The sequence below is a fragment of the Pholcus phalangioides genome, unplaced genomic scaffold (assembly GCF_987345545.1).
Source record: "Pholcus phalangioides strain wild (caught in Gottingen) unplaced genomic scaffold, Ppha-v1.0 ptg000039l_1, whole genome shotgun sequence".
In the NCBI taxonomy this organism is placed as follows: Eukaryota; Metazoa; Arthropoda; class Arachnida; order Araneae; family Pholcidae; genus Pholcus; species Pholcus phalangioides.
The window spans coordinates 20,608,451-20,634,219 of record NW_028301625.1 but is presented as its reverse complement, the minus strand read 5'-3'; the positions used below and the strand labels follow the sequence as shown (position 1 = coordinate 20,634,219).

Here is a 25,769-nt window from a genome sequence, read left to right as displayed (position 1 = left end):
CGATTCCAAAATGCGATTATGATTAATCAGCCACATCTTTTAGTTTCGAAATTGGTTGACTCGTTTTAAAGACTTTATTCTAATTTTTTTATTTATACATTGGCATATTTCTGTTTTCAAATTGGTGTACAAGGCAATATTTTATTTTTATTTTTTTTAAATTCAAGCAAAGATTTGATGAAAGCTCTGTGTTGACAGGACTAATCTGACAGGACTTTATCTTAAAAAGTTGCTAGGGATAGTGGTAACCAAAAGCCCTTTCCCTACGAGATTTAGATAAAGTTAAATATTAAACACACATCGAAGTGGGTGATTTTCTTTCTTTCTAACCGAGCAAAACTCTAATCTATTGGCATGGGCGATTTACTACCAAATTAGTTACCACCCAGGTGTACCAGAAAACGCGCGTTGCGATATGTTGTGACCCTGAGTACCCAGGGGCCCTTTCCATGGGGACTCTTCCAAAATTAATTTATAGAGTGAAAAAAAGCGAAATTTTAAGGATTTAGTCCCGGGCCCCAACCTGGTGCCCTGTCAGCCCTACCCTTGGGGGTCATGCGCCTCCCTCACAATTTATCCAAACAATTCCTAACAAAAGAAAATTTGTCGCCCTTCATTTTCAACATTTTCTTTGATTTTTTTCGGTCAATGGAACTTTTTTTTACCCATTCACTTCGGATTTAACACCACTCTTGAGTGGCGCCCTGTGCGGCCGGAATGGGTCGCATGGCCAAGCACCGCCCCTGTACTCTATCACAAGGGGCAAGTGTGCATTTTGGTTCCCTCACCCATGCCCCCCCCCCCCACAACGGCCCGGGACAATTCTCATAATTTTTTGGCTTTTTCACGCTATAAATTAACTATGGAAAGGGCCCGTGAGAAGTCTGACTGAGGGGCCAGCAAAAGATCCCAGCCGAGGAGCCCTGCTCTAGGAGAGGGGGAGCATGCCTTCACCCAGAATTTGTTCCTAATGAATTCCAAATTTGTTAAATGAAAGCAAAGGAAAAATTTGGTTTCTCACTTGTCCGGTCCCTGGAGTACCAGAAACACCTTTGAAAAAAATTTCTTAATAAATATAATTTCGTCATGTATCATCTTTACAGGGTAAGTGATGATAGCTCACAAAAATAAGTGCTGTTTCAAGGTTTAAGTTAACTGGCATTATTATGGTAAAATAATTCTAGAACAAAAAAAAACAACAAAATTCTCCTTCAAAAGCGGGACGTATGCGCACACAAATTTTGTACAGTAAGAAATGATGTGCGACTTTTTTTCAGACAGTTCAGAAAAAAATCAGGTTTATCCAGGGCCGTCTCTATTCTACCAAGTATCCCCGGTAGAATACAAACGGCCCTGGTTTATCTCGAGCTCCCCTTCACCGAAGCCCTGTCAGCATGGCCTCCACAAGGGTGGGTCTGACGGGGTTGGGACCGTGCCGAGTGGCGCATTGGTAAAATGCTTATCTTCCTCTATGAAGGTGACTATCAAGGTACATGGGTTCGAATCCGGCCGTAGAACGTCCGAAGAAACTCTTTAGGGGCCGTCCAAGTATTACGTCATTATCGATGGGGAGGGGTTTCCGATTTGCTGACTTTTGATGAGGGGAGGGGTGTGGATAATGCTTACGTCATCAACAACCCTTTCTGAAAATATGAAATATTTTTAATGGCATCTTACTCGGCGCGCCGAAACCGAGAAAAACCTTTCAATAGTTTGTGGGCACTTGAAGTAACATCCCCCTAAGGCGACTTGATAAGGAATTATCAAGGCCTTATTCTACATCCCCCTATTGATAAGTGCCCTACATGGGCGGAGATACGGGGGGCGTGGGGGGCATTGCCCCCCCCCCCCATCATCAAAGGTGAAGTCGACAGATCTAATGCATATATGTATAGATGAATCGACATCATCATCTTGCCCCCCCCCCAGCAATAATGACCGTGCCCCCCCCCAGACTTTCAAGTCTATCTCCGGCCTACAGAGCCACTTTAGTGATCTCTAAATGTTTCGTGGATCCAAGTGATCTGGAAATGTGTCCGGGCCGCTTAAGTGCTCTGGAACTGTGCCACGCATCACTTAAATAATCTGAGAATGTGCCGCGAGTAATTTGAGTGATGTACAACCACACTGGGGGGGGGGGGGGCACTTAAGTGCTCTAAAACTACGTCACATGCAACCACACCTACGTGGTAGCAAGATGCTCGTCTATCACCGTGAAAATTGCCATCGCGATCCCAGGCCCAAACCCAGGCGAAAATATGGATAAGATATTTTCCTAAGGGGCCGTTAAAGTATTACGTCATCATCGATGGGGGGGGGGGGTTCCGATTTGCTGACTTTTAATGACAAGGGGGGGGGGTTTGGATAATGCTTACGTCATCAACAACCCTTTATGAAAATATGAAATATTTTTAATGGCATCTTACTCGACACGACAAAAACGAGAAATACCTTCCAATAGTTTGTGGGCACTTGAAGTAACATCCCCCCTATTGATAAGTGCCCTACAAAGCCACTTTGGTGATCTCTAAATGTTTCGTTGATCCAAGTGATCTGGAAATGTGCCACGTATCACTTAAATAATCTGAGAATGTGCCGCGGGTAATTTGAGTGATGTAGAACCGCACTGGGGGGCCACTTCAGAGCTAAAAAATATATATATTTTATAATATATAAAATATATATATTAGCTGACGTATAAAACTACGTCACATGCACTCAAGGGATCTCTAAATGTGTCACGGATCGCTTAATTGTTCTGGAACCGTGTCCCGGGTCATTTAAGTGATCTGAAAATGTGCCGCGGGCAGCTTAAATGTTCTGGAATTGTACCACGGGACACTTGAGCGATCTGTAAATGTGCCGCTTAGTTCATTTTTACAAAATTAGTTTTCACGAGGGGAAGGCCGCATCAGATAACCCCCAGGGCCATATTTGATCCGCGGATCAAGGACCTTTGTGATTTATCATTATATGGCTTAGTCCTTAGAAGGTGGGTCGCAATGAATTTATTAAAGATAAATTTTGGGTTCATAGCCTTCAAATAACATTGAAATTAACAGAAATTGATTATAATAACATATAAAGATATTTTCTCTTCCGAAATTTCAATTAAAAAAAAAATTATTTTTTTTGCTTTAAAAAAATAAATTTTTGATCGTTGGAGGGGGGGGGCACGAGAGAGAGAGAGAGAGAGCCACCGCCCCCCCCCCGCCCCCCCCGTGTATGTATATGCGTTAAGCCTGGTTTTCCTAGAAGCAGGTTTCTACAGCGCGTGCAGCGTGAAAACTCTTATTGGTCAAAAAAACCTGAATTTCAAATTTTAACCAATCAGCGTTTTCACGCTGCACACGGCGCAGAAATTCTACTCTTATTAAAACCCGGCTTTAGGATTCAAAGGGGCAGTACTGAGGACGAAATTTTGCTGACAAGGGGGAAGGGTGTCAAAAATGGCTAAAAGTTTGCTTACGTAATACTTGAACGGCCCCTTACCTACCGAACTAGGGGCGACCACCAATGGATAGAGCCTTCATTTCCACTAGTTGGGAATTTCCGTATGGCGTTATATGACCGGAGTTAGTGTGTGGTGAAGTAAGCCCCGGGACATTTACCATAACTTTTTTTTTGTATTTTCACGCTATAAGTTAAGGGCCCATGAAAAGTATGGCTTGGGGGCCCGCCAAAGATCCCAGATTAAGGGTCCTATTCCAGGATGTGGGGGCCATGCCTGTCAGCCTCCTGCCAGGGTTGCCATTAGGAGCGACGCATGAGGCTTCGCACCCTGGCGGCAGGTAAGCTCAAGCCGGCCCTGCTTGTTGTGGACCTGTGTGTACTTATCGGTGCGTATCCAGTGCTGGGGGCAGTTCAAGTATTACGTCAGCAGATTTTAAGCCATTTTTGACCCTCCCCCGCTGTCAGCAAAACTCTGACCCCCCTCCCCCCGTCAGCAAAATTTCATCAGCACTGCCCCCCCCCACTTTCTAACGCAGGGATCAGATGAATGCGGGAAGGGGGACAATGGGGGGATCCGTGATAACCCCTCAGGCGATCAAAAATGTATTTTTCTGATGAAAATAAATGAAATATCGGAAGAAAATACCTTTATATATATTATTATAATCAATTTCTGTTAATTTTCAATGCTATTAATAGCACTGAAATTAAAAGAAATTAATAGAATGAGGCTAAGAACTCAAAATTCCTCTTTAAGAATTCATTGCGACCCACCCTCTAAAAGCCATATGTGCAGTATCCATGGCCCACAGGCCCAATGTGGCCCTCTGGTTTCTGATGTGGCTCGCCACCTCAAACCTAATTTTATAAAAATGAACTGAGCAGCACATTTACAGATCGCTCAAGTGACCTGTGACACAATTCCAGAGCATTTAAGTGGCCCGTGGAACATTTTCAGATCACTCAAGTAGGCTCGTGACACATTTACAGATCACTTAAGTGATAGCAACACAGTTCCAAGGGACAAGTATCCTAATCTCATGGCCCCACATCCGGCAGCAGGGTCGCTTCGGAGGGCCCCAGACCAGACTCCAAGAGCCCCTCTATAGAAAAATGTATAGCGTAAAAAAAAGGAAAAGATAAATCAAGACTGGAGCTCTGTCAGCCCTATCCTTGGCAGGGCCATGCCTGAGACACCTCCTTCTCCTCCCAGTTACTGATCCAGGGTGATGGTTGGAAGGGATGACTGATTATGGCCCTTCGCACCATGACTGAGTCCAGTCAACACCAGATAAGAGGCCTTTCACACGGAGCGGTCCGGAAGAAGTTTTAACAATTGGAATATACTGAGCCTTTCAGACGAGCCGAAATATATCCGCACCTAGGAAATGTTCATGTGGGTACGGACGTCGTCCGCATGTGTCAAAACCTAAGTGCGGGCTCCGCATCCGCACATAGAAGTTTTGACAATAGGTTTATTCGGAGCTATTCACACGAAGCGGAGCGAATTCGTCCGCATCTTTGGCTACTTTTTAACGGAATTTTGCACGGAATTTTTTTAATTATTTTGCCATAAATACCCTTAAAAACAGCATATGAGGGTCCCTGTTCATCAAATATGATGTACCCATTAACGTCTATCCCTTTGTTTCCTTCTGAGATTGAGATATAGCAACTTTAACTGCCTTTTGGCTCAGACATTTTGAAAGTCTCCACCCCTCCCCTTTTTTTCTACTTGCAAATTCTTTGATATCTCATGAATTTTTTTTTTTGGAACATCGAATGTTTTGGATGTTTTTGGATCGGATTTTTCGAACATTGGATGTTTTTGGAATTTTTCTTTCATATTTTTCCGAAAAGACAGATTTTTTTTTCAAAATCTTTTGAAAATATTTCAAGACATTTTCTCCCATCGACTACTTGTGAGGATCGGAATGAAGGCATCTTTATACCCATATTCTATGGGGCTCTATATTAAACCACCAAAGAATGGCTCTAGAGCCATTTTTTAGTGCCCATAGGCAGCCTAGATCTATGCTGCCTATGGACACTGAATCAGGGTGAAGGAGAAAGTAGTTACAAAAATTGCGAAAAAATAGTTTTTATGCACGAATTTCAAACTAAAGATGCGGGTGTTTCGCCCGTATCTTTAGTGCTCGTGTGAAAGGGTATACGGATCCGCGTCCGCATCCGCTCTGTGTGAAAGGGGCCTACGTAAATTCATGGGTTGTTGCTATTCAGCAGTGGAATTAGCTCTGACTGCGAGTCCAATGGATACTATAACTGATAGCAAGACCGGAACAGCAGGGGGGGGAAGCATGAGCGGAAATAGACTTTATAAAAATTGAAGGGAGTGACCAGAATGATGATGCTAGTGAATATTTTTTCGACTTCATCATCAACGCACTGCTTCCCTATGTCCTTTCGTATCTCTACCCATAAAGGGTGCCGATGGGTGCGATTACCTCTGGTGGCAATCTCGAAAAGACGGAAAATTTTAGGGGAAACAAAAACACACAATCAAGAGGGTGGTAAAGCTACATTTGCCCCCCTCCCCGTGAAATATCTTAGTTATGGCCTCGAATGAAAGATGATATGTAGGAAATGACATAATATATAAATCGAGTCAATCTTAATGCAGAGAGCAATCAGTGTCTAAGCAGTACCCAGATACTTGGTAAGCAGCAAGTATGTACACTGGTGTAAGAAATTAAGAGAATTTGCAGACTTGGTCGATTATCTCTAGAACTACTGTACCAATTTTGATGAAATTTGATATGCACATACATTTATACAATGCAAAACAAATAACCATTCAATAATTGTAATACACACGCATGATCGTGCGTGACACTCGTTGGAGTCGGAAGGTATGAAACAGCGGTTTCAGAATAAATAAAAAAAATGGGTTAATAGGGGGTATGGTCCCCTCTTACAGATATACAAAGGCTCTCACAGCGTGATTTCATACTTGAAATAAGACAGTTTATCATTTCCTGTGGCAATTGATCCCACTAGTTCAGCAACGCTGTTTTCATTCCCTGGATGGTTACCGGAGGGGGATTGCGAGTTGCAATTGCCCTCCCCAGAGCGTCCCAGACATGCTCTATAGTAGGGGTCTTCAACCCGTGGTCCGCCGTCGCTATTTTGGTGGCCCGCCAAAACATTTCGATCGATTGACACAATATCATTCAAAAATAGGGTAAAACGAAGATTTCAACAAAAAATAGTCACCCAGCTTCATATAGACTTATAACAAGGACAGGCTGATCAGTGTACAGTATTTAGCTTCTTAATAAAGCTTTTAACGTAAAAGAAATCACACCATACACTTCTTCACTATAAATTCGAGTACATCCCACTCTCCTTGAGTGGGAGAAAGCAGAAATGAACGGAATTTCCATGGTATCGTACTTCTCGGGTACATGGTCGGGTAAGGAGCAGGGTATGCATCTTGATTGGTTGGAAAAAGAATTTGTACAATATTGGTACAGTTCGTTTAATTGTGTTTTAGGTCTTTGAAGCCTTTCATCAGAAGCCTTTTAATGAGTGCACGATGACAAACCGTGATAACAAAAAAAAAGGAAAGTTGAAGAAAAAATGAGATTTTTTTCAAGAAAAGTGGTCATCACTAGATTCTTCAGCGCCTGTTTTCCTTGAAGGAGGAAGGTGATGAATTCATGAAATCCAAAAGAAAACTTACTGGAGAGTTTCAAGATAAAAAGTGGGTGGGAGATTTCACATTTCTTGTCGATGTCACTGGTCATCTGAATGATCTAAACTATCACTTACTGGGAAAAGACCTACTTGTTCATAATTTTTATGACAACGTAAAAGCGTTCGAAACTAAATTAGTCCTTTGGAAACGTCAATTGCAGAACAAAAACTGCATACAAAATTATTGAAGTTGGTAAATAGATCTACAACTTGGAAACCGGACGATTATGGACAGTGCATTTCAAATCTGAGAATGGAATTCAGAAGCAGATTTTCCGACTTCCGCGAGAACGAAATTTCTATGAAAACATTTTCCTCACCATTCTCGGTCGATATCAAAAGTGTTCCACCTGAGCTGCAATTAGAATTTGCAGATATGCAATGTGACTGCAGTTAAATGAAAGTTTTTTGAAATTCCTTCATTAATTGATTTTTATTCTAAATATGTGTTCAAAGAAAAGTATCCAGAAATATGCAAATATGCATTGTTCATATCTTCTATATACAGGCAGCATATTTTTATTATATTTGCTGCCTTATAATTTATTATATTTGGCAGCACTTACATATGAGAATAGTTGTTTAGTCGAATTAAGAATACAAAATCAAAAACTAGAACACGTCTGACTGATCAGCATTTGGAGGATACTTCACGAATAGCAACAACACAAATTTTGCCTAACATTGAAGCTTTAGTCAAGCAAAAACACAGTCAAGTTTCGCATTAATTTAGGAATTACATCCACTCGCATTATGTAAGTAACCAAAGATTTTCTTGTTTATTTGGTGCGTAATTAATTCAACATGTGTGTGTATGTGTGTATATATATAAAATCATCCATTTTCATTCTGTTTCATACAATTTACCAACTTTCAAAAGCATTTTCAGTAACAGAAATGTATTAATATAGCAAAAAAGGAATTTTTTGACACTATAATTTGAAATGATTTTTTTTAAATCATTCAAAATTAATATTTGTTAAAATTAATTGAATTGAATGTTTAAATTCTATAAAATATTTTGAAATATATTTAATTTGTCATCGTCTTTGGAGGGGGGGGGGGGGTTGCCCCCCCTACGCCATTAATGAGTGGCCCGCGGAAGCGACAAATTTTTTATGTGGCCCTCGAGCGTAAAACGTTGAAGACCCCTACTCTATAGGGTTAAGGTCTGGAGATCTGGCTGGCCAATCCATCCGGCGAATATCCTCACTCTCTAGAAAATCGTCGAGCAGAAGAGCTCTATGTGGCCTCGCGTTATCGTCCATTAAAATGAACTCAGGGCCAACTGCACCCCTGAAAAGGCGAACATAGGGCTCCAAGACCTCATCCCTATACCTCACACCAGTCACAGTGCCTCTTTCAAAGGCATGGAGAGGTGTGCGGCCATCCAACATGATGCCTGCCCAGACCATTAAACCTCCTCCGCCATAATGGTAGATTTCGCGGACATTGGAGGGTAGGTAGCGGGTCCCTGGTTCTCTCCATATGAACGTACGGCGAGAATCGGTGCTTAGGCTGAACCAGGACTCATCAGTGAAGAGAACGGTCGCCCATTGATCCATACTCCAATCTCTATGCTCTCTGCACCATGATAAACGGATTCTCCTGTCCGTAGAAGTGAGCGGGACGCAAACAGCAGGTCTTCTTGCAAACAACCCTCTCTCATTCTCATGAAGTCTTTTGAAAACAGTCACCCTTGATACACGGGTTCCTGTGGCTGCATACAAGTCACGAGAGAGCTGAGAAGCTGTAGCACTCCTGTTACGCCTCGCTATAATAGACAAATGGCGATCTTCTCTGGCCGTCGTGGCTCTTGGACGACCTTGCCCAGGCTTTCTCTCGATGGATCCGGTATCCTGGAACTGTTTCCACAAGTTACACACGACGCTGGACGTTAAATTGAACTCTTTACAAATCTGGACTTGAGATTGGCCTGCTTCTAGTCTCCCCACAATTTGCCACCTCATTCCATCATCTAAACCATAGTTTCCCAAACTTTTGGTTCCATCGCCCTCTTCTTCAGAGAAATTTTTCTCTCATCGCCCCCCCCCCCCAACTCATGCGAACCCATAGGATCCTATGTTATACCAGTGGCTTCTATCGCCCCCTTGGACCTTTCCATCGCCCACCAGGGGGCGATATTGCCCACTTTGGGAAACACTGATCTAAACGTTGGTGGTTACTCTTTTTTACTGTTACAATTTGAAATTAACCGATTGCTGCAAAATAACACCATGAAATTTGCCGAGGAGTGCTAGCGAACGAAATGCGTCTTAACTTACGCGCGCTTATAAAGCCTGTTTCTCTACTGGCTCCGCCTACACACACGTGTACGCTTGCGTATTTGACGTACAAGATTTGCATTTTTGTCTAGAAGCAGTGGTTTTACATTCAGTTCAGTTCTTTTCATGAAAATTGATAAAATATGCAAATTCTCTTAATTTATTTCACCAGAGTATTTGGTGTGCATCCCTTCTCCCCTGAAAAATTGAAGGAATTCCGAAACCCCTACTGTATATTCGGAAATCCCTTGAGATCAGGCCCACAACAGACTAATATATTCGTTTCTGGCTTCTAATTCAAAAGATTGGCAGCACCTTCACGAACTTTTGACGCACACGATAATTGCATAGGGTTACCGGACGTCCTCATCGTGGAAATCATTTCAAACGTCCTCATACGTATCTGAAACTTATCCCTTTTGTCCTCATTTTCAAGATTTTGGAATTTTTTTTTCTTTCCAGAAAAAAAAAGTTGTACTGTGAAAAATTTGTTCATCAGCATGTGTTTATCTTAGACCCTGGATATACTCACCTCCTAACGAGTACCCTACTCCCAAAAAAGGCCTAAAAATCATTGCTCTTAAATAGCAAAATTATATTTTTGACAGAAATAGCAGTTTTATTTTGATGTATAGTCAAACCTCGGTTTACTAATTTAATTGAAAAAAAAAAAAAAAACTAAAAGAACTAAAAAACTAAAAGATTGAAATTGCATCGACTCGTTTTTATTTAAAATTTAATTTAAAATTTCCAAAAATTCAAAAACAAAATATTTTTTTTATAAATCAAATATTTATGAATGGATCTGAAATATCTTTTAGTTCATTTTATGAAATGAACCGTTTTCTTCATTTTAATTTCAATATTCTATGGTTACATTGATGTCATGTCATGTCATTTTATCATGGGCGCAAGCCGTTTTTAATGCATTTTTTTTTTGAAAATTTTTAAAAAATTAAGTATTAAGGATATGTAAAATTTTATACCAGCATAGGATAGCATATTTAAAAAAAATATGTGAAATTTTTTTAATAAATCAATGGTTTAATAGTACTATTAATGATATTTTAACTTTTCCCCATGTTAAGAGGTATGTGACCCCTTAAGAATACTATTGCTTGTTCACCAGCCACTGAGCTATAAGGAAATATATATTATCTATATATCTTAAGCTATAAGGTGTGTGTGTGTGTTTACTTAAAACTCAGTGTCACCAGCGGCCACTGATCTATAAGTGGCAGCGTCAGCAGTTGTGAGTTTGGCCTGAGTCTAGTCCGGCCGTCCATGTACGGTCCCTTTCAGTGTACACGAGCTCCAAGGAAAGATTGAGATTCGGTGCCTCTGTAGTCTAGTGCGTTCACCCGGAAAGTGAAAGGACGTGGGTTCGATTCCCCGCAGAGACAGTTGAATTTTCTCTCTTTCCAAAATATATCTTCGCAAAAGCTAGTCGGTAAAAAACCTTCGTATGGTAGCGGAGAGTGACGTCATCCTTGTATACGGTTCCGTTATAGTTGGAAAAATTATAGCCACTAGAAAAAAAATCATTCTAACGGCGGGTTTTATTAGTATAGTGGTGCCATCTGTTATGGAAATTGGGAAAAATGTCCCTACGAATTGTGCGCACACAAGCATCCGCCTTTCTTGGTTTTTAAAACTGTTAACCCTATTTGTTTGTAAACCGAATAATTTTTCGTTGTTTGTAAACCGAGGGTTGACTAAAAACTGCCAAGGTTTTTTTCCAAGTACGCCATCTAGTGTGACTAGGTAAATGAGTCATTACTAAATCGGAACAACCATGCGTTCTCGTTTTGAAGTTTCCGACTCTGTAACCCTACAACTGTACCATTCAGTTTGATTACCCAAATCAAAATAAATCTTTGAAACAATCACAAATTCCCGGCCAAATTTGGCTCTTGAATGACAAAAGCACCCAGCAAAAATTTAAATTGCACGGTTACGAAAACCTTTGCATATGGTATACAAAGTTGACAGGTATAAGAAATTCTACAAGAATTATTAAAATAAATATTAAATTAAAAAAATTCAATTAAAAAGTATTTAACATATTTGTGACTTATAAATTATCGGTAAAACTATTAAATGATTTTGGCAACAAGCTCGATTTCTAAAGTGTTTTGTTTTTGGAAGTGATGCAATTTTTGTTAGCATGCCGAACGACAGATACGTAAATAACAGTATTATGAATTGCGGCGGTAATATGTGAGAAGCGCATTTTTAGTGATTGTTGGTCCATCAGATTATTGAATTTCGTTTATTTTCCTTAGTTAGTGATGCGTGTTGGAGCAGGAAACCAAAAACAACAGAGATCTTCCACTTCGGAATCCCCTAAAAGCTTTCTATCGCATGTCAAATATGAACATCTCATAGCTGGCATTAGTGGTGGTGTAACCTCAACAGTGCTTCTTCATCCTCTTGATCTCTTGAAGATTCGTTTTGCTGGTAAAATAGATTCCATTTATTTTTTAAAAGCATCTTTGTTTTTGCATTTTTCTTGTGTGGTACATCATTTTGTACCATAATTGTACAAATTTTCTAATCCATAATAAGTATCATTTTTCACTCTGAAGTTTAGGGAATGCGTGGGTAATGGGTGATGATACGTTGGGGGTCATGGGAAGACAATACTTCCTCCATTATCAATGATGGTTACGGACTGGTTTAATAGCAGGTTGATAACAGGTGGGCGAAACTTTATGCAATTGTTATACTCTTTTTTTGTTTTTGTTTGCGAATATGTGATGCGTGGGCGATGATACATGAGCTGTCTGGAATGGGGAGACAATACTTCCCCCAGCATCAATGATGGTTACTGACTGATTTAATATGCAAGGTAATTCAGGAACTGTGTCCGAAACGTTATATAATTGATATCTAGGAATGATGTCTAGTCATAAAAGTTTGATTACGTTGGGTGAGTTTACTAGCTACTAGTAACAGCTTGCCGTTTTAGTTTTAATCACTGCCACTAAAGTTGCTCTGTGTAATAAAGTTTTTCAATAAATTTGCCACTTGCTCTGTGTTCTTACGTTATGTAGTTAATTCGCCACTCGCTCTGCGAAATGTTTTCTAGTAAATTTGCCAGTTGCCCTGTGTAATAATGTGTTCTAGTAAATTTGCCACCAATGTGTAATAACATCTAGCAAATCCACTACTCACTCTGTGTAATAGCATTTTCTTGTAAATTTGCTGCGCTATGTACTAAAGTTATTTAGTAAATTTGCCACTCACTGCTAGTGCAAATAAAGTTCAAGTGTGTGTTATTTTTCTTACCACTAGCCTGTATTTTGCGCATTCATTCCGAGACAAGGAAAAAGATACAGAGGGGAAAACTTAATTTTTTTCACTTCCCACCATCTACCACAATCATATTATCTCGTGACCTTGGAAAGTAGTTCTCCCACTTTGAAGTACAAAATCCTGTACTGTTATTAGTATAACCCGCGGGCAATCAAAGTCCCTGAATGAATATACCGAATTTTCCGATTTCGGAGAGCGTTTTTTCTCCTTCGGGTTATATACTCAAAATAAATGTAAATTCCGCGGCTACCAACCTGCGTTCAAAGACAGCATATCCACGGCGTAGATTTGCTTTATTTTTCACAAGATTGCACATGCGCTTTTGCTGAGAATTAAAAAGGGGATTGGTTAACACTCGTTTAAATCAATGAAATTTTTCAGAGATCATTGGGAAAAAACGGGATGTAAAAACTCCAGCTAAAATATCCATAGTTTTTTCATCTAACCAACTATGCGGTCGTGTGGTTATCATCGGCGGTTGCCGATTGTGACAATTTCACATAGTGAAATTCCGGATTTGGCAAACAGGGCCAGCTCGAGGAAAAAAATCTCTACCCATGCAGAACCTATCTTTGGCGCTACTGATCACGGTGGTTTTGATCGACAAAGCTTTTGTCACCCTTTCAACTTCATTTGGCACCCCTTCTAGAGCAGCGCTCAATATGGCCGCATGGTCCGCCTCTGTGTTGGCAGGGGAGGGGCATGCTTTTAACAATAGTCAAAGGAAGGAGTTTGTACTAGGAGCATGCTCATTTTACATAGCTTCTGTGAGATACCTATTATATATAAATGTCCTACCTTTCCAAAACATGTTGGAGAGAATGAAATGTTTGCACCTTTTCTTGCTTTTTGTGCTCCCTCTCGTGCATTGCTGGGATAGTACATTACTCCCTCATGTATTGCTGGGATGTTGCTTAACATTCATTGCATCACCAACAGAACTATCAATTATGTGTGATGGATGGGTTGCTCTACAATGCAAAGAATTACAAGAAGTGAAATCAGTTCAGAGAATAGATAGTTTGATATTAGACAGACATATTCAAACTTTGTAACCTTGAAAGCAGCAGCCCAAAATTCAAAATTTTTCCAGTTTTGGTGAAGGCTTTTTTTTATTTTTAGCACATAGTAACTTAGACAGTGAAAGAGAGTTCAGTGTTAACAAAAGTCTGTTTGAACAGTGAAAAATCTGTCCACACAATACTTTAATGGAATAAAACACATAATCTCTCTTATGTTCAAGGACATGAAAAATTCGAAAAAAATTGTCATTAAGATGCTGAACTTCTGAAAGCGACTCGTGATTCGTATAGGAAATATTGTAACAGGCTTCAGGCTGAGAAAACAGCAGAAAAAAAAACATTTTCAATCTATTAACATGCTATTATGTTGGGAAATTGTTTAAGTAAATAAGGTATTTATATTTTTCTCGTTTTTTTGCACTTTGCTTTTAAATTTAATCATTTCTTTAAATTCTGTGAGAAGCTAACTTTTTTCATGGAAATCCTTATTATATTCTGCACACACTTTTTTTTGCTATATCAGAATGAATAAGATTTTGATGTGCAAGCAGCAGAAATTCTTTCTGCCTAGATTTTCAGTATGCATGGTGCTTAATTTGAAAAGAGTCTAATTATTTTTATTCGTCATTTCAGTAATGCATGTTTTAGTAGTGACATAAGATACTTCAGGAAAAATTTAAATGGACTTTGATTTGTAAAGGAAATTTATTTAGAATTATTTGTTCCAACCATTTTTGGCAAAACTTTTGGCATTTCACAGAAAAATTACATCTTATATTGCAGATACGGTTAGTTTTTAGTTGTGCTCCATTTTCGAAATTTCTGCTCCAAAATGGATGAGGGGCGCTTGCACCCCTGAATGGGCGAATTGACACTCGCGATTTGGCAAATTTGATCTTTTATTTATTCGCCAAATAAATTATTTCATCACAATTTGGCACAATGGTGATTGTGCGCGTGACCCCTGGGGGGGGGGAAAGACAATATTTTCCCCGGCATCGATGATGGTTAAGGCTCAATAACATTGGGCAAGTTCTTCTTCAAGCTTCTCACTTTTGGTTTCACTTGCTGTTACTAAAGTCATTCTGTACAATGATACTATGTAGTAAACTCACTCTGTAGTGAATGCGATTAAAGTTGAAGGTTAGGTTTCTCACCACTTGCCGGCATTTATGCTATCTCCCGAATGCAATATGGATGTGGCTGCTTTTCTTTGTACCTTTCTGCTCGGTTTAGCTCATAACAAAAGAGAAAGAGGACAAAAAAAAAAAAAGAAAGAAATTTTAACAAATGAGATGGTCGCAATGCAAACAACTGCTCGCCAACACTGTCATTGACTGCATATAGGCTGCTTCTATGAAAATAGAGCATTACAACAAAGATAGCTTTCCATCGCTTGGTGAAATAATGAAGCAAACTAAGTTTCAAAATCTAATGACCATAATCTATATCTATTATATTTAACTACAACATCATTAATTCTTGCTAAAAAAGTTACAGAACATGCAAAAAAATTTCAGATTATGGCAGAAGTTGTTGAAAACTTGTCTTTGGATTGTAAATAAAGAGCTAGTGAAAATCTGCAATGAATTGGAATGTATATCAGAGAAAATAAATATGGAGCATAACAGATGTGCACAAAAATCTGTATTTTTTGCAGGGTTGTTTGGTTTAAACCACGTTGGTTTAAACCATGGTTTAAACCTTGGTTTTAACCAACTGGTTTTTTTAAAAAAACCACTTTGGTTTTTTTCAAAAAATCAGATAAAAGTGGCCTAAATATTATTTTTTTCCCTGAAAAATATCATATTTGTTCATTATTAGTCAAAATGTTTCATATTTACCTCATTTTATATCCTTGGGGTACATTCTGACGGTATATCTTTAAATGACATAAGATTTTATAAGTGGTTTTTTTCAAAAAGTCTCATAAAAGTGGCCAGAATATATATATATTTTTCATATGAAGTATCTTAGTCATTTAAAGTTATATATAAAAGCCAAAAATTCTCATTCTTACAACATTTTCTAACCTTTGGCTACATTCTAATGCTCTATCTTTAACAAATTCATGAATAAGGATTGCATCACACATCTAAATGTAGTGGCGTATTACATATCTCACAGGGTTTCTTTTTCCCTTCACAAAGAAGCAGCTACAGTAGTGACACCATCATGCTAGGGGCAGGTGGTCCTATAATCCAATAAAGACACCAGCTGTCCTTAAAGGACAAAGACTAGTGTACTAGTTGTTACATTACCTCACATACATTTTCATTCCCATAAGAAGTAGCACATCTCCTACTGTATATCTCCCAGTCTTAATATTCAATAGTTGTTTTTTTATACTTTCACACACACTGTTAAGCCCAGTTAATCAAGGTTCTACTGTATAGTAGTAACAAATTTATAAAAAATAATCAGCTATATACAGGGTGATTATAATTTAAGTTTTGATTCCAAAACTATACAATAAGTACTGATCGGAATGACCTGAATTTGTACGGATACTCCTGAAGCAATGGACGTTTCTTTCGCAAAAGAAAAAAGTGCAAATTGTGCAAGTAGATGATGCTGTACTTGGCCAGCAGTATAATCTATTTAGTGCAACTACATCATTTCGGCACTTCCACAGCATCAGTGTGTGGATAGAACTTCTATCAAGATGCACATTGCAATACCAGCAAAGCAGCTGCTGAAGACCCATTTTGACAGGATGCACCTTAACCCTTGTAACTACTGGCTGTGGGGGTACCTCAAAATGTTATAAACAGTGGTCAGATTGCAAACTTTGATGAATTGTAATCTCCAGCATATTCCCTATATGTTAGAAGTTCCTCATTCCTCAGGAATATGAACGGGGGAAAGGGGGCGCGTTTGGTTTAATAAAGCTGAATTGCAAGCACATCCACATTATGACCATGGCATATTCCGATTCTGCTGTTGAACAAGAATTTTTGTGCTTTGAACCTCATAGCCAGAACACGCGGTGGACAACATATTTAACATTTTTTGAGTAAGTTGTAGTTATTTGTTCAATTACTTCATTTTTTTTTTTTTTTTGTGATGTTTCCGTGAATTATGGACTCGTGCAATGCTATAATTAAGTTATAATTTTGCCTTGACTGGCTATCGTTTCCATTCTGCGAGCAAATTTCCCACATGTTGGATGATGTCATTAATTTTACATTTTTAAGTATTTTTTCCCCTTTATCAAATAAAATTGAATTTTTTCAGGAATATTCATGTCAATTTTCAAGTCATTTTGACAATCACTCTTTTTTTAGTGTTTTGAAATCAGAACCTTAGTTATAATCACCCTGTATATCGTAAATCATCGTTAATTAATCTGCATTATTTATGCATCATTAAATGCATTATATTCACCTAATTTTTATTACTTTTTGCAAAATAGCTTCGTAATTAAGTATACTGAAAGTAACTGGAGAAAAACCTTTATATATTATATGATTAATAATAACATTAAAAGAATTTTCAAACACACAGTAATCCATTGAGTTAAGCAAAAAATAATTAAATGGCAAAAGTTGGTTTTTGTTCAAATGTAATAAATATTTATTGATTAATTAGCATGGGAATAGTGTTAATTACATTAATAAACATTTTATTTTTGTTAATTATTGGAAGTTTGAATGATTTTTCAGAAATTTCATTGTTTTTAATGTTAATACTATTTAAAACAAAAAAACCGGTTTAAACCAAAAAAACCTGGTTTAAACCAAAAAAACCCGGTTTTTTGGTTTTTTTTAAAAAAACCGGTTTTTTTACCAACCCTGATTTTTTGTCATATTTACCGTAATGTCATTTATGAGCAAAAATTTGCCTTCATGTATGATTTCAGTTAAGATTTAAAATTTGAGTAAGTTTCGTTGAGAATACAGGAAAACTGAAATGTCCTATAAAATACAGGTCAATTGGTGAGCTTATTTCTTTATCATTTCTTACTGTTTCTTTATCTTTTTTCTATTCATCACTTTGATGCAACTCTTATGGGGAAAAAATTTCTCTTCTAAAAATCTTTCAAGCTTTGCTTAAAGTTGGTCAAATTGTAAAAGTGTTTCTATTACGAGACGACCTAAGTGCAGGGTCATATAATTCCGGGTATACTGTAGGTTACAGCCCAAGAATACATATATATAAAATAAATTTCTTGATATGCAAACCCCTGGTGGTCGCAAAAATCAGCAAATGAAATTTTAGATAGGCCTGTATGTGTTTCAAAGTATGTGTTCAAGAATGAAGAGAAGCAAAAACCTAACTCTGTTGGTTATGACCACAGCAACAAAATTTCAAAAAAGTTCAATTGTAACACTCACTTTTATGCATTGTTGAAGGATCTGCTCAGTGAAAATCCCATGGATGGCATTGGAGTGTTACCTGTAGCACCATAAATGGTGGTGAAGAATGCAGACAAAGAAAAAGGATGTCACCAAAGTAAATGATATTCAAGATATAGGTGTTTCAGAACATGCCTTCCAGAACAAGAAGAGAAACATAAACCTAGCTCTCTTGGTTATGATTACAACAACAAAATTTCTAAAAATTTCAATGGCAACACTTTTTTAATGCATTGCAAATGGATCGGCACAGTAAAAACCATAAATGACAGAACAGTACCTGTAGCATGATAAAAACAGGTGCTAGACGCAGCGTAGACAAAGAAATGTGTAAACAATCAATGTTAGTGCACCATATAACAAATATTTTAATATTGCATGGCATGACAAACCCCTTGGTGGAAGACTTTCTGCTGGCATTAATGTGGTCTTCATTCGTTGTTTTCACATATTTCTTTGTCTACGTCTAGTGCCTGTGTTTATCATGCTACAGGTACCATTTTAACATCATTTATGGTTTTTTACAGTGCCTTTCCCTTTGCAATGCATTAAAGGCAGTGTTGCCATTAGAAATTTTTGAAATTTTTTTGTACTTGTAACCATAACCAAGAGAGCTAGGTATCTGTTTCTCTTCTTGTTCCTGGGGGGCATAATCTGAAACACCTATATCTTGAATTTCATTTGTATTCATTGATTTTTACAGCTGCTAGAGGCTTGTATATCGGCAAAGTTATTCTATAACCACCCTGTGTGTATATATACTGATCTCATGAAAAAAAATGTTCCATTGAGAAATAAGCTTTATCTGGCTGGTCTGTGGATTCATCATTGCCAAATTAATACGCTTTCTTAGATAGGTTAGATATCTTATCAATGTGAAATACAGCGCATAAGGTTTGGTGATGACAAGTGTCAAAAACTGGTTTAAACCATCAAAAACTGGTTTAAACCATCAAAAACTGTCAGAAACCTAAATGAATGCTTTTGGATATTATTTTGAATATAATAGGTTGTGAAGAACATACACGATGAAGAACTTACTTTTTTTGTATATATTGTGTTTTATTTTTAAACACTAATTTATTACAATAATTAAAACTAAATATTAATTATAATTTGTAATTTTAATTTTTTTGACAGACAGAGTGTAGAACATATATATAATTTTATGGTCCATTTTATCCAAACTGCTGTTATCTGAACTGCTGTGTTCTATTTCCTAAGCGAAATAGAGCTGTTTATTCAAAATATGTGTGACAGGAGATCACAGGATTAAGTTTTTGACCTTAAAAACTTACTCAGTATTAAAAAAGTTAATATCTTATTAACTTTTGATTATCTAGAAAATTTAATAACAGAAATCAACATTACATATATGGTGTAAAAACTTTTTAAACACCTATCTGTTATAAAAAGAGTACAGCAGATGGTTTATATCAATACACATACACTGTATAAGCAGTTGAAGAAATTTTGGAAGGTCGAGAATCATGTTGAATTGAAGAATATCAAATAGTTCCATAGTTTTTCCTATGGAACTAGTTTTTCCTTTTATGTTATGCTCTATTGAAATCGTATATTTCACATTAAAAAATATGCATATATTGTCCAAAATAATTCTGTAGAGAGCAGAAAATTATTTTACAGTCATATTAAGTATTTATTCTTTGTATAATATAGTGACTTTAAACATTACATGTAATCGATAAGTATATTTTTAATGGGAATTTTTATATTGAAAAGCAATATTTTAGGTTTTTGAATTTCCATGCGTCAAAAACCTGCCAACCCTGATTGTCAGTATTGTGAGAGGGTTAACAGATATATTTTTCACCTACAAATCTTATTAATATAGTCGTTGCACAATTTTCAATAAACAAATTCTCTGGTTCAAACAATATACCATTTCTTTGAACGTTTTTGATTTTATGGACTGTTTAAATCTGACAAGTTCGTAAAAATTAGTATTATTTAACATTTTTGCTGAGATGGTGCTATGATAGCAAGTGAGATGTTGGTTTGAGAGTGAGGGGAAGAAGAGTTCGTATGGTTGCGTGTGATGCTGTGTGTTGCTGTGGTTGTGTGGGGAGGGCCGCAACTATAGATGCTTTGTTACCTGAGGCAAGCACACATTTTGGTGCCCCTTGTAATGTTGAAAGAGGTTAAAGGGCAAAATTTAAACCTCCTCTGATCCGGCACCCAGGGCACGAGACCCACCTGCTCCCCCCCAGTTGCAGCCCTGTGTGTGTGTGTCTGTGTTTCTCTGTTTTCTTGTTAAGTAAATAGATGTTTCAATTATTGTGTGTTTTCTGTGATTAAATGTTGTTTTTCAAAACAAAGTCTCAACCATAATTTATATGTCCCACTACAAGAGACTATACTTTGTTTTTGTTTTTGCAAGGTGACATGATTTACACTACTGAGAGATAAAAGCAGAACACAATTGAATTGTGGGCTATACTTTGTATAATGTTGATTGACTCCCTATAACTCATAAACTAGTGACATTGGTGCTAGTAACTAAGAGCTTTGCTCATAACCATGTGTGACCATTGGCGTATGCAAAGGGGGGTTTCGGGATTCTAACCCCCCCCCCCTCGAGTCGAGATTGTAGTGTTATTTTGCAGAAAAAAATGTAAACCCCCTTAAGAAAAAAAAAAATTGAATCCCCTCTTGAGAAAATTCTGCGTATGCCTATGTGTGTGACTAAGAACGTTTTTAAAATTTGTTCGTGTAACATCCTATAATTAATCAAGTTGAACACAAGTCAACACCCTCCAAAAATTTCATAATCAAGATTAACATAAATTTGAGATCTGATACTATAACTTCCTAGAATAATTACAGTGATTTCTCATTCATATACTATCTCTTTTATAAGATATAGAAAAATATTGTTCTTTCTTTTTCATTTATATAACTCGCTTTGTAACATACTTCTCTGCTATGAGTTGCAGAAAATTTTGATTTGTTTGCTTTTTTTTTCCTGAAAAGTCTTTCACAAAGAGTCTAAAAATTTATAAATAAAGAAGCTATTGTGTGTAACATTTGTTATATTTTTGGCCAAAGAGTGTATTATTTTCTTTCCTTGGACTAAATCACTGTTATGATCGATCAGAGTCTGTTCCCTTTGGAGGTTATTTTACATTCTGAACACCTTATAGTGGAATTCTAGTATCCATCATCATCACTCTGTCTAGTGAGGCATATTAGTATCAATAAACCTTACCACTTCACAGGTGCTAGGAATTTAAACTGAAGGGGTTAGTTGAGTTGATGTTGTGAGAGAATGGTTATATGGGTAAGTTTCAAGGAATAAAACAAGTATTGTAGAAAAGTGATGCATTTCACATTTTTGCTATTCAAAGAATTTAGAGTTTGCACACTTATTCCAGCCTGTATTGGCTTTGCCATATTTTAAAATTGGTAAATGAAAGCAGTTATCAATTTCATTCAAAATAAATGAATAAAAGTTTCAAACCTGTTCAAATTAATGTCATAAGTGTAAACGTGTAATAATATTTTCTTCCATCTTCATAATGCCTGTAAAAATATTGGGTTTGAAGTGTTAGAGCTGCAGTAGGTATCCTGAGAGGTGATAGGCCTATATATTTTTTTAGCTTCTGCATAAAATAATTAATTTTTTGTTAACATCAGCACAGAACAATTTTCCAATGCTCTATTTTATACTCATTTATTTGATATTTAAATGATGTCAAACAATTTTGAAGGAAGTTTCAAAGCAAAATTTATTGATTTTTTTAATCCTCAATTTTTTATAACTTTTCTTCAAAAATTGGTCTCCCATTGCTGTATATGTATTGTGAGAAGGTATTTTATTTTAAATTTTTTAATTATTTGTTCTATGATGTGATATAAACTTTTTGTGTCTCTACTGGCTTGTCAGTATTATTATTTTTCCCTCAAACTCATGAATCAAATTTTTTGCAGTCAATGATGGTCAGGTGATCACAAGGCCAAATTATCATAGCTTGAGCAATGCAGTGAGCACCATATTGAAAGAAGAAGGCATACAAGGTTTTTATCGAGGGGTCACTCCAAATTGCTTAGGCGCTGGCTTTTCCTGGGGATTTTATTTTCTCTTGTAAGAAAGGATTTTTTTTCTCTTGTTTTACATTACTTTTTCACTTATCATGATTAATAAGTTATTAAAAGTTATTTTTTGGTAAATTTTTTTTTATTGAATCAACCTTTTTTTTCCCAGTTACAACACCATCAAAGCCTATATGCTTGAAGATAGTGCTAAAACAGCACTTGGAGCTGGAAGCCATATGTTGGCAGCTGCAGAAGCAGGTAGCAATATTATTTTACTAGCTATATTTTGTGGAATAAAAGCACAGCAAAAAAACATTCAAAGTATTTTCTGGGCTTTATTGTGCCACATTTATGAGGTGCACTTAGAATGTTTGGCAACTTCAAATGAGAGAAATTTTAAAAAATTGGTGGCACACCAATTTCCTAGTCTTGGACTAGGAAAAGGTTGACCACCATTTGTTTAGTTTTTCTGTTTTTTTCCCTATTTTTTTCTGGCACTATGACTCTGAAGCAGTGGTTCTTGACCAGAAGTATGAGGTAGACAGTATTCCACATGATAAGCGTTATTAATTTTACATATATTGACTATTCAAAGGGGTGTAAAATTATGAATTTAAGTTCAGAGGGGTGCAAGAATTGGAACTAAAGTTTGCTAGGGGTGTGGCAAAACAAGTTTAAGAATCACTGGTGTGAATTGAGGCCTTGAGTTTCTCTGCAAATATTGTTCATCTATTTTTGATGTGCTTGTCTTTCATGGCCTGTCTGCCATTTTATAACTCTTTATTAATTTTTTCATTCAATATTTTGCAAGTTAAGAAGGATCCCTAAATTAATAAAAAAAAATTGGGAGTACAGTAGAACCTCATTATAGTGGACTAATAGGGGCTAAAAGTTATCAGTTTTAATTAAAGTTGATTTATAACAAATAATGCAACAAGATGTGTTGCCTGCATCAATAAAAGTACAGTAGTTTGCTATAAAAATATCAACAACAAATTTTTCTAGTTTCAAATTCTAGTTTTGAATGATCCAGATGATTCTCATTTATTTTTTTATTGTTTCTCTCTTTTTTCCCCCCAGGGATATTGACATTGCTCATGACTAATCCTATATGGGTGGTCAAGACCAGGATGTGTTTGCAATATTCGTCAGTTACAGGTGTGCCTGATTCCAAAAGCTATTCTGGAATGGTTGATGCTCTGGTGAAAGTGTATCGTCATGAAGGTCTTCCTGGAATGTATAAGGTTTGTTATCTTTGTTTTCATATTGAAATTTTTTTGTTGTACTGAATTTGTTATATATACCTAGGTAAGTATGTCACTGTATCATAGCTGCCAAGTCTCCTGAATTTTCTGGGAATCTCCCGAATTTTAGCTTCATCCCTCGACCTCCTTAAAAGTTCTTAAATCTCCCAAATTTTTACGAAAATCACAAAAATCCCTACTTGTCCCTAAAAATTCCCTACTTCATTAAAAAAAATCCCAGCTTCTGAAAACAATCCCTAAGGAATTTCTTGTGGGGCATGAAGTCTTTTGCCTCTGTTTTTTCCCCTTTCGAAATGATGTCACACGTCGTAAATGGGGAAATTCCTTTTTTAAGGAAGTTTTACAAACCCTCTGATGGTAACAAGAAAGTTGTTGGCCTTATCATGCAGGGAAATAGCTTAGCAGCCAATAGTCCTGGATAATAATTGAAGATTATAGTTGGTGACGTGCATGTGGTCAAAATTTCTTTTGTTGAAGATACGTACGTGCGATATAACAAAACATGAATACTGATGGGCAAAAAAATATTTAATCAATTTTAAAGATACTTATTCCCCGATGGATTTCCTTCCATCAAATGTTCCAGAAAAGGGCAGACTTTTCCTTTTTTGTACAAGTTGTGTTACGGACATAAACATTGGTCATGGTGGAAAGACTGACATCATCACTCATGTGAAATGAAAAAAAACATCAAGCAAGTGTCACAAAAAGTCAGTGTTCTTCAAAAATTGACACTTTTTTTTCCTTCATCTTCCGATGATTTTGGGGTCATTCGCACAGAATGTTTGTTCACATTGTTTCTGATTGAACACAATGTTAATTTTTTTAGATCACCATTTTGAAGTTTTGGCCTCCAATGTCACTTGTTTTTCACATGACCTTGTGGAGGACTAATCAGGCTGGGATCTCAGCCGAAGAAACGGTGTGATGAATGAAACGAACATTAATGCTCTGGTGCACGGCAAAGTCCTTTTTACTTTTTCCTTGCCTAGCTCTGGGGATTTTCATGCTACAGGTGCCATTCCAACGCTATTTAGTGTTTTTCAGTATGGAGATCGCATTCCAATACAAAAAACTTGGTGTTGCCATTTGATATTTTCGAAATTTTTTCACTGTAACCGTAACTGTTAGAGTGACACTGTTGTTTTCCATATCATTCTTGAGCGCATACCTCAAAATACCTTATGCCAAAATTTCATTCAGTTTCTGTGAATGGTATGATAGTTAGGGGCCCATATGTCGGGATAGTTTTTTTATAATCACCCCGTATATAGACAATATTGATCCTGTCAGCTACATCAAGAATAATACTATTTATAATAAAAAATGAGAACCATGAGTTATGGAAGTTATGTAATTTTCCTAAAATACAAATACAAATACAAATACAACGCCACAACAGGCAAAATGCCCAACGAGGTGGCTGATAAAAAGATGCCCATAAAAATATGGTTGTCATATGTTTCAAAAATACAGCAACCCAATTAAAAATGCAATTAACACAAATTACAAACACACATGTAACATATTGGAATTTATATTTTGGAATTCAAATATATAAATATCAAATTTGAATTTAAAAAATTCTGATTTACTTAAACTTTTTTTTAAATGATTTTTATCAACCCAGTCTCAATAAGGCGAATAGCTCTATTAATAAATTGGTGACATCCTGTATTGCATCTTCATGCCTTTACTTTATTTCAAGAACTTGACAAGAAAATCATCTGCAACAATATATTCAATTTCAGGGATTGATACCAGGCATTTTTGGAGTTTCTCACGGTGCTTTGCAGTTCATGGTGTATGAGGAAATGAAGAAAAAGTATCATACTTATTACAAAATGTCAGCAGACGAGACTCTGGTAGTATATGTTAAATTATTACTTTTTTTTTGTATATTGTAAGTAAAAATGTAAAATTCATTTTGGTTGAAAGAGAAATTTATATTCTCTAAAAATTGTGTTAATTTATAGCTATGTAAATTTGCTAATATTTTGCAGGGAACCATGCAGTACCTTACATTTGCAGCATTGTCCAAATTGTTTGCTGCTAGTGTAACTTATCCTTATCAGGTGGTCAGAGCTAGATTGCAGGATCAACACAAAGAGTATTCTGGTGTGCTGCATGTTATTAGGAAAACATGGAGGTAACACTGTGTGTGTGTGTGTGCATGTGTGTGTGCATGTGTGTGTGTCTAGTAAAATATCTATTTCACTTCTTTGCTCGGATATTGTTGTCTCATTTTGTCACACTAATGCCAATTTATGGACATTAGACTGTGACCTATTTGAA

The 25,769-nt window shown here is 36.8% G+C and overlaps 1 protein-coding gene across 2 annotated transcripts in view; it reads left to right on the top strand.

Moving 5' to 3' along the window:
* The first annotated feature begins 11,613 nt into the window (after nt 1–11,613).
* The window catches only part of LOC149065673 (solute carrier family 25 member 32), a 31,039-nt gene continuing 16,883 nt past the window's right edge, over nt 11,614–25,769 (top strand). For both annotated transcript variants that reach the window (XM_089254099.1, XM_089254098.1), the window contains exons 1-6: nt 11,614–11,915; nt 22,105–22,258; nt 22,379–22,467; nt 23,290–23,453; nt 25,226–25,339; nt 25,478–25,623. In XM_089254099.1, coding sequence (XP_089110225.1) covers nt 11,747–11,915; nt 22,105–22,258; nt 22,379–22,467; nt 23,290–23,453; nt 25,226–25,339; nt 25,478–25,623 — 836 coding nt within the window. In that variant the 5' untranslated portion in view covers nt 11,614–11,746. The remainder of the gene's footprint in view (nt 11,916–22,104; nt 22,259–22,378; nt 22,468–23,289; nt 23,454–25,225; nt 25,340–25,477; nt 25,624–25,769) is intronic.